This window comes from Mustela erminea, chromosome 3 (genome assembly GCF_009829155.1).
Source record: "Mustela erminea isolate mMusErm1 chromosome 3, mMusErm1.Pri, whole genome shotgun sequence".
Classification (NCBI taxonomy): Eukaryota; Metazoa; Chordata; class Mammalia; order Carnivora; family Mustelidae; genus Mustela; species Mustela erminea.
In genome coordinates this window covers 74,443,729-74,458,149 of record NC_045616.1, presented here as the reverse complement: position 1 = coordinate 74,458,149, position 14,421 = coordinate 74,443,729, and the positions used below count along the sequence as shown (strand labels likewise).

At 35.4% G+C, this 14,421-nt stretch overlaps 1 protein-coding gene across 1 annotated transcript in view; it reads left to right on the top strand.

Moving 5' to 3' along the window:
* NDUFAF2 (NADH:ubiquinone oxidoreductase complex assembly factor 2) overlaps positions 1-10,484 on the top strand; it is a 159,964-nt gene extending 149,480 nt beyond the window's left edge. The window contains exon 4 of the mRNA XM_032336169.1: positions 10,010-10,484. Within this exon, the coding sequence (XP_032192060.1) occupies positions 10,010-10,261 (252 nt within the window). The 3' untranslated portion in view covers positions 10,262-10,484. The remainder of the gene's footprint in view (positions 1-10,009) is intronic.
* Positions 10,485-14,421: the final 3,937 nt, after the last annotated feature.

The following is a 14,421-nucleotide window of genomic DNA, read 5'->3' as shown; positions in this document are numbered from 1 at the left end:
GTGATTGTAATTGATCAAAGTCTGTTTGCAATAGATTTGAATGTGAATAAATTAAATGTGACATTGATTTGGCAGAAGCACACTAGTGATTGGCAAGAACACATAGCAAGAGCAGCTTCTGCTACAGGAGAACTTGCTTGCTTGTTGTCTCATTCTAATAGATTTCCTAGCAATCTGGTACTGTCATACTACCTAAGCTTTGTCATTTGTTTACCCTTTTGGTTTCTGATCCCATCCAACCAAGATTCAGCTCATTGTTTGTTACTAATCTAGCAGGCATTGCATTGGGTCTGATACAGAGTATCTTTTGGTGACCTATGTCCCTCTCCTTTTTTTTCTCTCCCTTTCATATATTGAACAAATGTGATCTAGTAACCTTTTTTTTTTTTTTTTTTAATCCTGACAGTTCAACTTGTAGAACTAGAAAATGTAGTTTAAATAAACAATTTGGCAATATTTTCAAGCTTGGGCATTGCTGTCATATTTATTAGGCCTGAATTATTTCATGGTATATTATAAAAATGACACTGTAAAAAGAATATTCAGCTTAGAACATTTTGGAATAGTTGTACACCAAATTCCCATTATAATTATTTCGATCGTGGGGTAGAAGAAAGTTGCATATTCTGGGAAGCTACTTTTTGGGTGACACCACTGTATAGTAACCAAATGTATATGGCTTGGGGACCTGGAACGTACTTTCTGCCGAATCTTCACTTATACTGTATTTACTAAATCTTTTGTATTCTTCAAAATGTTTTTTCTTAAATTGACAAAAGGCAGGGTGCTTATACTTTAAAAATTTTAATATTCATTAAAATAAAAAATATTCATATGTATATTTTAAATTATGGAAAGAAATTAATGGAACTGTCAAAGTCAAATGTATTTATATTATATATAGCACATGTGTGGCAAGAGATGAAAAAACAAATGAATTGGGGAGATGTACTTATTAATTTAAGTATTTTAAAAAGTTCATCTCTTTCCAAGACTAAAACTTTCATTGTATCTTTATCTTATGTGCTCTTTGAAAGAATATACCTAGATCCAGTAGTTTTATTAAAGTTATATCTACATTTATACCTTTGCCACAAATATATTGCTAATTTATAATTTCAAATTAAAACTTTTAAAGACTTCGATTTCTTTTTTTTTTTTGTATGTGATGTGACTTGATCAGTATGAAATGGCCTTGTTTTTAATCCTACAGAAGATGTGAAAAATAAAATCTAGTGATATGACTAATTTTATCATTATGCATAAGACTGACTCCTACGTCTTTGCTTGCTCTTGAATGTAATAAACTCTCTAACAATAAAGAACTGTTTAATTTACTTTAAACTGTATTTAGATTTTATCTTGAGATGTGTTTTGTACTTAAGTTTGAGGAACATAGTTATATATGTTATACTTGGAATTCACAAGTAGTTGAAACCAAATGGAGACCATTTATAGATACTAAACTCCAGGGAAGCATGGAACCAGAACATCAAAGAAGCATTGGATTATGATATGCGTATGTGTATTGTGCCTGCTTTTTTTCTTAGCTGGATTTATAGCACTTTTATTTATTTATTTATTTAAAAGATTTTATTTATTTATTTGACAGACAGAGATCACAAGTAGGCAGAGAGGCAGGCAGAGAGGCAGGCAGAGATAGAGGGGGAAGCAGGCTCCCCGCTGAGCAGAGAGCCCAATGCCGGGCTCGATCCCAGGACTCTGGGATCATGACCTGAGCTGAAGGCAGAGCCACCCAGGCGCTCCGATTTATAGCACTTTTAAAACAAACATTATAATTCCCTAATTCCCTTACCATTAGCTCTGTTCCATTCACAGATCCATCTATATGAAAATTATCAAATTATTTTAAAATCTGTTATTATGGAATTTTATACTTAATATGCATATCACACCATCAGCATGATATATATGTATATAGAGAACATTACTGAAACACTCCTTGATAGAAGAATTCTCAGTTGAAATAGGGTTAGGGGATTAGGATCTTGAAGTATATCAAACTATTATGTGCTTTTATTTATACATATGGCACATACAAAGAAATTTAAAAATACTAGTGACATTTTATATATCTTTAGTAATAATGGGTTATTTGTAATTACCTTCCCTTGTTTACTAGAATATATGTGTAAAAACAGATAATATTCCTAAGGTGTTTTTGTATGTATGCTTATATCTTTATCCAAATATTCAATTCCATTTAATAGTATAGACTCGGAATTGTTCATTCTCATACCTCTAGTCCAAGTGTGGCCCCAGAGATGTAGAATGATGTGGATCCCTGAAAAGTCTTGGGTAACCTTTTTGACTCACTCAGATATTTCTCAGCCCTTCTCTCCTCAGTACTTGAGTGATCTAAACTTTATTGCAGCTCTCCTCCATCAGAGAGCACTTGCGTCAGTTCTCTCCCTTCTCTGAGTTTCTAGAATGGAGTTCCACGGTTCAAGTTTACATTGCCTCGGTTTTGATAATCTCTCCCAAGGAATCATTACAGAGATGTCTAGTCCCATCCTGCCATTTGTTTTACCTCTTCTTTTTTCATAGTTCTAATATTTGGTTCTATTACCTAACACCTCCCACAGGTATAACTGTGTATCAGAGCTGATTTCTACACCATCTCAGAAAATTCAGGTAAACTAGAATTTGCATAGGGGACTATGTGATTGAATTGGGATTATATCATCACTGAGGTCTATGAATAGCTGTTTAAGTCAGCATGTCAGTAGATTCCATTTTCAAGCTTTTTGTCTGTGTTATTAATTTTAAAAAAGTTGTCCAACTTAGCAAAGTACAAAACTTTGTACCACACTTAGCAATTTGCAACACTGAGTACAGTACTACAGCTACCAAAACGGCTCTTAACCAGAACTTAGGCAAGAAGTGGCACTGGAAGGGACTTGAGCTATACCTTTTGGGGCTTGAGTTCACATCATTGAATTAATGAATTGCACACAGTAAATAACCATTAACTTGACTGTGCTAAAAACAGCAGTGAGCTTTTTAAAAGCATCCAGGGATTTTTTAAAGGCATTCAGTTATTTTCCTTTTTTATAAAAAGTCTTGGACACCTGGGTGGCTCAATGGGTTAAAGCCTCTGCCTTCGGCTCAGGTCGTGATCCCAGGGTCCTGGGATCAAGCCCGGCATTGGGCTCTCTGCTCAGCGGGGAGCCTGCTTCCCCTCCTCTCCCTCTGCCTGCCTCTCTGCTTACTTTTAATCTCTGTCAAATAAATAAATAAAATCTTTCAAAAAAAAATCTTTAAAAAAAAGTCTTAAGTGTAATCCTTCACAAACAATAATAATGTATAATATGACATGGAAAAATACATAAATTCAAACATTAATATGTAGTTCTTTTTACAACTGAATTTGTCTCTTTTCCCAGTATCAAGGCTTCATAAAAAAATTTTAAGCTAATTTGCTCCAATACCCTGCTGCCTGTTGAAATGAAGGAGATTATCACAGAATAGTCATTCATTAACAGTATATTCAGGGAAAGTTCTGAAATAACAGATTTTGCTATAAGTGCGTGCTTCATTTTGAGTATGGTTTCTTTCTTTTCTTCCTTGAGCTGAGTTAAAAGTGATATCCTTCAATACTTTACTCTCAGGGACTCTTAGATGTGAACTTCTCAGAATGTGGTTGACCTCATGCATGACTTTCTGATTGTCAACTCCACTGGGCTCCACCTCGGATGGAGAAAACCCATTGCTGACATTATTGCTTCAAAGCCCAGGCCAGGGAAGCCAGGACAGTGGTGTAGGACATGGATGGTTTGGTTTGGTGCGTGGAGGCTCTTTGTTGGATAGGAGTAGAGAGGGAGTAAGGCATTGTCTCCCTCCTGCCTAGTGCTATTAATTTGACGGCTGTGTATAATCACAACAGTCTTCTTGCCTTCGGGTTGTACTTCTTATCAAAGATAACTGATATCTTTGCAAGCCTTAAGAATACCTCAAAATCCAAAGCAGTGGTTTCCATGGACAGTATGATGATACTCCTCATGTGCTCAAGGAGTGTTCAGTGGGTAACGTAAAGTTCCAGTGCATCAAGTCCACAAGTCATAGCATAGTGTCCACAAGTCTAACATTATTCTCTGCAGTGAGGACCTCCATTCTGGTCATTTGTCACTATAAATTCTGTTATGTGGATTCAAGTTTTCATCTTGTATCATTTTCCTTTAGCCTGAAGTACTTTCTTTAATGTTTCTTTTGGTAGGGGATTGTGATAAATTTAGCCTTTGTTTGCTTGAAAATGTTATCACTTCATTTTTGAAGGGATATTTTCATATAGGATTTTATATATTTTAATATATTTTATATATAAAGTTAGCAGTTTTTCTTCTCTTTCAGCACATTGAAGTCAATCCATTGTGTTACACCTTGCATTCTTTCTGATGAGAACTCAACAGTATTTATTTTTGTCTCTTCTGTAAATAAATCTTTTTTCTGTAGCTGATCTTAAGATTTTCTCTTTTTCGTTAGCTTTTAGCAATTTGATTTTATGTATTTTGGTTTTGTATTTCTCCTGCTTGGAGTTTGTTGGGTTTGGTTTGGTTTTAGTTTTGGTGGGTTTTTTTGTTGTTTGTTTAGTTTCTTAGATATATAGATTTATGTTTGCCTATTTGGAATATTTTTACCCATTATTTCCTCCCCTTCCTATCTTCTCTGTGACTCCACTTACATATTAGAGTGTTTGATATTGTCCCACAGCTTACTGAGGCTTTCAAACAATTTTTAAGCTTTTTTCCCCCCTGTTACATCAGTTTGGATGGTTTCCATTGACTTGTTTTCAGATTCATTGTTCTTTTCTTCTACACTGTATAATTTGCTGTTAGGTAAATCCATTTTGTTTTTCACTTCTGTTTTTCACCTTTAAGTTCCATTTGGTTCTTCTTAGTTTCTATTTTTTTCTTTAGGTTCATTTTTCTTTTATGTCTTTGAACATATTTATAGTAGTTTTGATAAACTCCTTATATTAATCACATAATTATGAGATATTTTCATGATTTCTATCATGTGTGATTCTGCTTCTATTGTCTGGGTTTGGATCACACTTTCCTTCTTCATTTCTTGATTGGATGATGAACACTGAAATAGTTTATTGTTTATAGTCTGGGTTTTGATGTCCTGCTTTTAAAAATGTTGAGTTTTATCCAGAGGACATGAAATTAAAAGTTTATCAGCCAAACCTTTGGAAGCTTATTTTTAAGTTTTGTTAGAGTGGATCTAGCAGTGGTATCCAATAGGAGTTTCTAGTGACATTTAGCTACTAAACACTTGAAATATGTCCAGTGTAGTGGAGGAGCTGAAGTTTTAAGTCATTTAAAATGTGTGGGTAGTGGCCATCGTATTGGACAACACATGTCTAGAGTTACCTCTACTGTCCACTTTACTCCTAAAGAGTGATCTTTCTGAGTGTCTGAATATTTGTGTGTTCGGTATGTTCAGTGAGGCATCTCTGGCTGATTAGAACTTGAATGTCTTTTATTTTCATGCATGTTCCAACAGTTATTCAGTTTATATCTCCTAACTAGTTATTCCTGGCCCTGTAGCATCTCACCCTACCCTCATACTCAGTAGGACACTTAAGTGGGTCCCCTACACAGATTTCTAGAACTCTTTTTCTCTGTACTGTGGTATTCTGCCCCACAAACTCTGACTTCCTCGTCCTCTGTAACCAACATCTCCATCTCTTTAGCACAACTTTTGCTTGGGTTCACCCACCCTATGCAGCAGCCCATAATATGTCTGCAGGCAGAAAGCTGAAGCAATACAGGGCTTATCTCATTTGTTTCCCTTCTCTCAGGAATCACAGTACTGTACTACTTATTGTTTAATATCTGATAAGTTGATAGTTGTTTATGGCAGAAAGACTAATGTGGTACTAGTTACTCCATCTTGTTCTCAAGTCAGTAGACGATGTTTTACTAACACCTCTCTATCCTCAGTCAAGTGGTAATGATTGCTGCCTTTGTCGAGGGCTATGGCACTTTAAAACATTGAAGATTTTTCAGTTTAGCAAAATCATGAACTTTGTCTATTTATTCTTCATAAGAATAACCATTGATATAGGGATTCTACTATTTACAAAGTTTTCACAACAGTTGTTCAATTTCACAAAATAGTGAGTTAAAATTTTAATTACTTAAACAGTTTAAGTATTGAAGAAACTTTATTTCTACTTTGAAGTAAAAATAAAAGGGATGGGTATAAATTTGGTATGTTTATTTTTTAATGAAATGATAAATAATCCACCCATTTATTGACTATCTAAAGTCCACAACATAAAAAATTCACCTGTACCCCCTTCTACTATCTTTTTTTTTTTTTTTAAAGATTTTATTTATTTATTTGTCAGAGAGAGAGAGAGCACAAGCAGGCAAAGTGGCAGGCAGAGGCAAAGAGAGAAGCGGACTCCCCACTGAGCAAGGAACCCGATGCGGGACTCGATCCCAGGACCCCGGAATCATGACCTGAGCCGAAGGCAGTAGCTTAACCAACTGAGCCACCCAGGCGTCCCCCACTTCTACTATCTTATCAGTGCTCTGCTGAGCCAGTTCTTCCCCAGTTCTTACAACAGCCCATGGAAGAAGACAGCATTGTTATCTCCATTTTACACAAGGAAACTGAGACACAGAGTTCAGCAACGCTGACAGGGTCACGGAGCTAGGACATGCCCCAACTGGGATTTGTATGCAGGCGGTCCTATTTCAGAGCCCATGGTCTTAACCACAAACTTTCAGAAGACCTAACAATGTGAAGAGTATACATATGAGTATTTGAGGTGTAAATATTTATACATACACAGTCATTTTATTTCCATTTTTCAGATAAAGAAACGGAGACTCAGTCTCAGTATGGTTTTGATTTGAATTTCCCTGATGGCTAATGATGATGAACACTTTTTCATGTGTCTGTTAACCATTTGTATGTCTTCTTTGGAGAAGTGTCTGCTCATGTCTTCTGCCCATTTTTTGACTTGATTATCTGTTTTCTGGGTGTTGAGTTTGAGAAGTTCTTTATAGATCTTGGATATCAGACAAAACACCATAGTTGTACTTACATTTAAGCCAGCTTTCCTCCAGTAATAGCTACTAGTTTGGTTGACCATGCACTTTGTTTTTTCTTTAAACTTTTCTTCTCTGTCAGTAGACCACCAAGGATCCAGGTTTCCATTTTTATCATACTTTATACCTAGCAAAAAGCAAAGTTAAACGATATTTGTACCACCTGTGTTCTCTTCTAGGATTTTTATAGTTTTAGGTCTCACATTTAGGGCTTTTATCCATTTTCAATTTCTTTCTGTGTGTGGCATAAGAAAGTAGTCCAGTTTCATTCTTTTGCATGTTGCTGTTTCCCAGGTTTCTCAGCAGCATTTATTGAAAAGAGTTATTTCCCACTGGATATTCTTTCCTGCTTTGTCAAAGATTAATTGACCAGCTATTTGTGGGATCATTTCTGGATTTTCTATTCTGTTCCATTGACCTATGTATCTATTTTAGTGCCAAACCCATACCATCTTGATGACTAAAGCTTTGTAATGAAAAAAGAAACTGAAACTGAAAAATACTTAAATGACCTTCTTGGTGTCACAGTAAAAGATGGTTTGGCATGGAAACTATGTCTGTTTGAGTCAAAGACCTATGTAGATGGTCATCAAAGTGTTGTTGTTTAATGAAAATGTGTAATATTGGAAATAACAGTAGGGGTGTTCATTAAGCAACTCGTGGTACGATGCCAAGTCATAAAACCATTTTTTTATGTTGAAGAATATTGTCAGGGAAAAAAGCAGCACATAAAAGGATATTTGTTTTAAACAGATAAACATTTATATGAAGACCTACTTGCTTGCTCTTGGTTTATCTCTACACATTGAAATAAACATACTGTTTTTATTGATGAAAATACTTAGACTTAAGGTGTTCTTCAAGAAAATGTAAGGAAAAATTCTTATTTTATGGTAATTCCTACTGTAAAATAGGCCTTGTTACACAATTACTTAAGTCCACAGATTCCTATTTTTTTCTACCTTACTTTCATTTTATCTATTCCAAATATTTACAAAACTAGATTTCCTTTCATACATGATTTATGTTGTTTAATTTTCCTGGAGGCTGTTAGGAGGGGTCTGGTAACAATTAGTTTTTAAAAAAGAAAGACAAAAAGGAAATCCTTTTCTAGGAAAAATCATAATCTCCATGTTTCTCAACTTTGAAATTTTTAATCTGTCTTCATATGTTAAAATAATTAACATATTCACAGTGGGTTTATTTGCCTAAATGGTTATTGTAAGAAGGAAATTTGGCAGAGTGATGGTGAGTAAAGAGAAATTATGTGGAGACAGAACAAAAGAAGCAACAGCTTTCTGTCCTCAATTGTCTTTGATGCAGAAGCTAGAGGCTTACACCAGCTGTAAGACTGCAACAGTAGAGCTGAGGTAAATAAAGCAGCGTGGGCAGCTTCAGGCGATGTGAAGTGACTGATCTTACACCAAAACCAAACAAGCTGCAGAACAACTTCTCAGTTGTGTTTTGCTACCTGTGGTGGGTTACTAGTGTAAGTTCAACCCTGTCCCGTAGCTTTCATTCTTCTCAAGAGCTTCCATGAAGACACAGCAGGTCATAGAAGGTATTGAAGAGTATGGAGATAAGAAAAAGTATTTTTTCTAAATTCCACTATTTCCAGTATCACATTGAGAGAGACTTCATTTGTGACAGATGGTCATTTCTCCTGGTAATTCTACAGGGTGTATAAAAGCCTCACTACTTTAACTCTCCTTGCACCTAAGAGCTACCCCTAAACTCAGTTACTGTGGTTATTGAACTACTCATGGGGAATTGGTCTGTGTTGTAGAAATTACATGAATATTTATATTCTTTCCCAAACATGTTTGCTTTGAAGGAGGAGTTTCATTAGATGGCTCCTTTGTACCTAAAACTAATTCTATAACACTACACGCCCCCCGTAGAAACCATTGTTTCCAATGTGACTTTAATCATCAGTGTTTACCTTTTTAAAGAACTATTACTACTTAAAATTTACTTTAGAAACAGAAAGGTGGCATCATACATTTAGATACCCAGATGTTGCTTTTAAGTGTTGAATGAAATGTTGAAATTAAAACACATAACTTGGAAGAAACTCTTTTTGTCGGTGTTGTCAGAGATTAGTTACATTAACATTCTTTTTTTTTCATATTATAAATGATATATGTTAAGGAAAATTTTAAAAATACATGTAAGCAAAAAGAAAATTTAAAAATACTACCAATTCAAAAGTAATTGTTAAGACAAAGGGAAAAAGAAATCAATAATGATAAAGGACTTATTTCATCTGTTTTTAAGATGCACATCTTTTCAAATTTTAATATCTCTGAAATGAGGGTGTGTAGAGTTTGTCCTTTTTTAGTGGTGTTAACAGTGATGCTTCTTCTTTTTTTTTTTTGGTAATAATTTATTTGATGGTGGGGTGGGGGGAGAGAGAAGGAGAGTGCACGCACAAATGCTTCTTAAATCTTAAATTCAATGTTTCCTTTGTATTCAATGAAATACAGTAATTTGGGTTATAGATCCTTATGGGTAGAATAGCAAGTTTGAGGGACAGAAGCTGGGTGCCCCATAGGACAAGTTTTAAAAAGCTGAGGGGTTCCTGGGGGCTCAGTAGGTTAAGCGTCTGCCTTCGGCTCAGGCCAAGATCCTGGGGGCCTGGAATCAAGCCCCGCATCCAATTCCCTGCTCAGTGGGAAACCTGCTTTTCACTCTCCTTTTGCCACTCCCACTTGTGCTCTCTCCCTCTGTCAAATAAGTATTAATAAAATTAATAAAATATTAATAAAAAATAATAAAATGTGTCCTGTGCATATCTGTATATTATTTAAATGCAAAGTATCATGTATATGTATATATTTATTAGCTATTTTATAAAACCTATAGTTTGTTTTCTTCAAACTAGAAATTTAATAATTTCTTCCATTTATATATATATGCAGGAAATACTAAAGAATGAAAAACATAGAGAAGAAATTAAAATGAAAAGTCAAGATCTTTATGAAAAAGAAACACTCCTTAGCAAAGGGAGCAATGAAGAACTTTTATCTCCACCAGTTCAAACTCAGATCAAAGGGCATGCCTCTGCTCCCTACTTTGGAAAGGAAGAACCCACCGTGGCTCCCACCAGCACTGGTAAAACCTTTCAGCCAGGATCCTGGATGCCACAAAGGGGCAAGAACCCCAATCAATGAATATACTGTGGTAGTATTTATTTGTATGTAACTTTTTTAACAATAAAATAAGTAAAAATTACTTTATTTCCTGATTGTAAATAGTTCTCTAATCCATTAAGCTTAAGAATTCATTTTTAGTATGCATAAGAAATGTGAGATTATGAACTATAGAAACCTTTTTTTTAAAGTAATCTAGGGGCACCTGGGTGGCTTAGTTGGTTAAGTGTCTGCCTTGGGCTTGAGTCATGATCTCAGAGTCCCAGCATCTAGCCCCATGTCGGGCTCCCTGCTAGGCGCTAAATCTGCTTTCCCTCTCCTCCTGCCCCTCCCCCTGCTCTTTACTCCTCCTTCTTGCTCACTCTCAAATAAAAGATTTTTAAGTAATCTCTACACCCAATGTGGGGCTCAAATTTACAATCCCGAGATTAAGAGTCACATGCTTTACCAACTGAGTCAGCCAGACACTCCGAAACCTAACTTCTTTTAACTTTTTTTTTTCCTTTAAAGATTTTATTTATTTATTTGACAGACAGAGATCACAAGTAGGCAGAGAGGCAGGCAGAGAGGCAGGCAGAGATAGAGGGGGAAGCAGGCTCCCCCGCTAAGCAGAGAGCCCCATGCAGGGCTCCATCCCAGGACCCTGAGATCATGACCTGAGCCGAAGGCAGAGGCTCAACTGAGCCACCCAGGCACCCCTATGTTTAATTTCTTTATTTGCTTTAGTCATCATTCTGTTTATCAGTTCGCTTAAGTTTCCTCACTTAGGATTGCTCCTTTGTGAAGTATCCTGTAGCTGTAAATGCTCAGTACATTTTGGATCTTTATGATCATTTCGGAACCCCAGTGTATATCATGATAGAAGGTAAGGCTAATTTGCGAGCTCTCCTAAAGTACCCAGTTAAAAAAAGAGAAAAATGAGAAGACTGCCATTTCTGGAGAGGCAGTCTGTAAGATTCTAAAGGATTAATCAAAAACATGAACTTGGATAAAACATGTGGAGGCCAAGAAAAGGTAGCTGATAATGGAAAGTCATGAAGACCTGGAGTTTGAAAAGAGGAATCAGGACCAAGAGACACAAAAGTCTGAAAGGACAGTAAAGAGAGAAATGGTACAATAACTGGAGTTCCCTAAGTTTAAAAATTATTTTGAGAGGGGCTCCTGGATGGCTCAGTCAGTTAAGCGTCCAACTCCTGATTTTAGCTCAGGTCATGATCTCAGGGTTGTGAGAGCAGAGCCTGCTTGGGATTCTAGCTCTGTCTCTCTCTCCCTCCACACTATCCCCGCACCCCACCAAAAGAAAAGAACAACAACAAAAAAAAATCCTTTGAGAAAATGAAAAATAGAAGAGAGTACTCTGTGATTACATGGGCAGTGGGGATTCCAGTGGCTTGTATATTGAAGAAAAACATAGACGGGTAATGTTAAAACACCCATTATTATACAGAAGTATTTTTGAAGGATCATATGTTTTCCAAAGTACACAACTAAGTTTTTATTGCTAAAATAGACTTCTCAGAATGTATGGCATTATAATAGGTGCTCAATATATATTTACTGAAGAAGTGATTCAAATTTTAATGCTCTATAGGAAATCCCTGGTTACGTTTTAACAGTGACTTGCTAAAAACACCGGTTAACATTTTTACTTAATAGAAGTAAAAATTTTTCATTGTTTAAGAAATAGAGAAAAATACTTTATAAAATGTAATATTAAAACAAATAATCAAATGTAATTACCATAACACACTTATTGAATGACAGAAAAGCCCCTTGATAAAAATACTACCATTCCAGCAATCTCTTACTATGAGGTTAACCATTCTATCATTACAAAATACTACTACATTTTGCCATACAGGCAAAAAGAACTAGCCACCAGGCAGTATAAAAAGAGGTACAAATGACTGTAAATTAAGATGTTCCGGAGTCCTGGGTTACAAGAAGAATTGCAAATGTTCTAACATGCTAGACTATTTCTACTGCCAAGTTGCTATTAGCTTATTAAATGTATTCTATACATATCTTTTTATAAATGTTTGCCTTACAGTATGTAAATATTTTAACATATGACAGAATTTACATTTATTTTTATTTTTATGTTTTCATTGTAAAATACGTGTTTTTTTTTTTAACTATAAAGAACAAACTGATATTCCCAGATGGGAAGTGGGAGGGAGGATGAGTGAAATAGGTGAAGGGGATGAAGGAAAGCACTTGTGATGAGCACTGGGTGATGTATGGAAGTGCTCAATCACCGAAGTGTACACCTGAAACTAATGTTACACTGTATGTTAACTAACTGGAATTTAAATAAAAACCTAAAAAAGGTAAATACTAAATAGATGAGGCATTAAAAAAAAAAGTAAAATAAATTAAAATAACCTGTTTTATATAAGCAGCAAAAGAAAATCTTAACCAAAAGTCCTTGTGGGAAAATACCCGAAGATTATGATACTGGCCCACCATTATTAGTAGAGCATGCACTTAAAAAAAAAAAAAAAAAAAGACTATTTTAAAATAATCTCCATGTCCAAGGTGGGGCTCAAATTTACAACCCCAAGATCAAAAGTCACACATTCTACTGACTGAACCAGCCAGATACCACTCCTAGAGCATGCAGTTTTAAAGTCATTTGAAGAACTGGAAATGACATTTATAGTAATCCATCCATACTCCTTTCCTCAAGACTAGTATTTTTTGGATGACTGGTGGCGCTGTTAGATGGTATCAAAACAGTTTAATGTCCTACATAGAAATTTAACTATAACTCTGGCCTAATTCAAATTACCCTTCTAAGCAATCTTTTTTGTATTCGGCTTTTATGCCAGACACATGCAAAGCACAATTAAAGTATTAAATAAAGTATTAGTTTGTCCACCATATGTTGTATTTTCAGTAGTTATATTTTGGACATTTGTAAGCTTTTTTTTAATGAAAATGTCTTAAAATAAGTAAATGAAAATGTCTTTATTTCTTCAAGACAGACTTTAGACCTATGCAAAATTTTTTAAATTCCAAAAGTAAAAATGTTCATTTCAAAGTAATTAAAGTATCATATATACCTTGTGTACTTTCTCAGAAGTAAATTGTTCTTGATTTCCCATGCCTGTGCTACATGTGCATGTAGCAGACTTTTGACCATTCAAGTACAGAAAATGTTGGTTCAATCATACAAATCTAGCCTATTAGCTATAACTTGGATATGTGATGTTGAAAATCAGTAAAAATGGAGGAAAAATAATTTTCCCATTATCTGTTACTCTTTTCCACTTCTACTTTTACAAACCGATTTCTGGCTGTCACTTATTTCATTTCTTAATTTAACCAGCCTTGAATCAGCCTTATATTTTTTATCTCATTAACCACACTATTTAAAACGTAACCTGACCTCACCAAACAAAAAATAAAACAGAAAATAAATAAAATAAAATGTAACCTAAATTTAAACAGAACAGGCTTTCTTAAACTGTGTTTGTGTTCCTTGGGGAAAAAAACAGAAGTGAGAAGAGTCTATAATAGTCAAATTAAGTTAAAAGAGTCCAAGAAATCACATAGGAATAAACCCTAAGTCCTATTTTTTTTAAATTTTTTATTTTTTATAAACATATATTTTTATCCCCAGGGGTACAGGTCTGTGAATCACCAGGTTTACACACTTCACAGCACTCACCAAAGCACATACCCTCCCCAGTGTCCATAATCCCACCCCCTTCTCCCAAACCCCCTCCCCCCAGCAACCCTCAGTTTGTTTTGTGAGATTAAGAGTCACTTATGGTTTGTCTCCCTCCCAATCCCATCTTGTTTCATTTATTCTTCTCCTACCCACTTAAGCCCCCATGTTGCATCACCACTTCCTCATATCACAGAATGGGAGAAGATATTTGCAAACGACATATCAGATAAAGGACTAGTGTCCAGAATCTATAAAGAACTTAGCAAACTCAACACCCAAAGAACAAATAATCCAATCAAGAAATGGGCAGAGGACATGAACAGACATTTCTGCAAAGAAGACATCCAGATGGCCAACAGACACATGAAAAAGTGCTCCATATCACTCGGCATCAGGGAAATACAAATCAAAACCACAATGAGATATCACCTCACACCAGTCAGAATGGCTAAAATCAACAAGTCAGGAAATGACAGATGCTGGCGAGGATGCGGAGAAAGGGGAA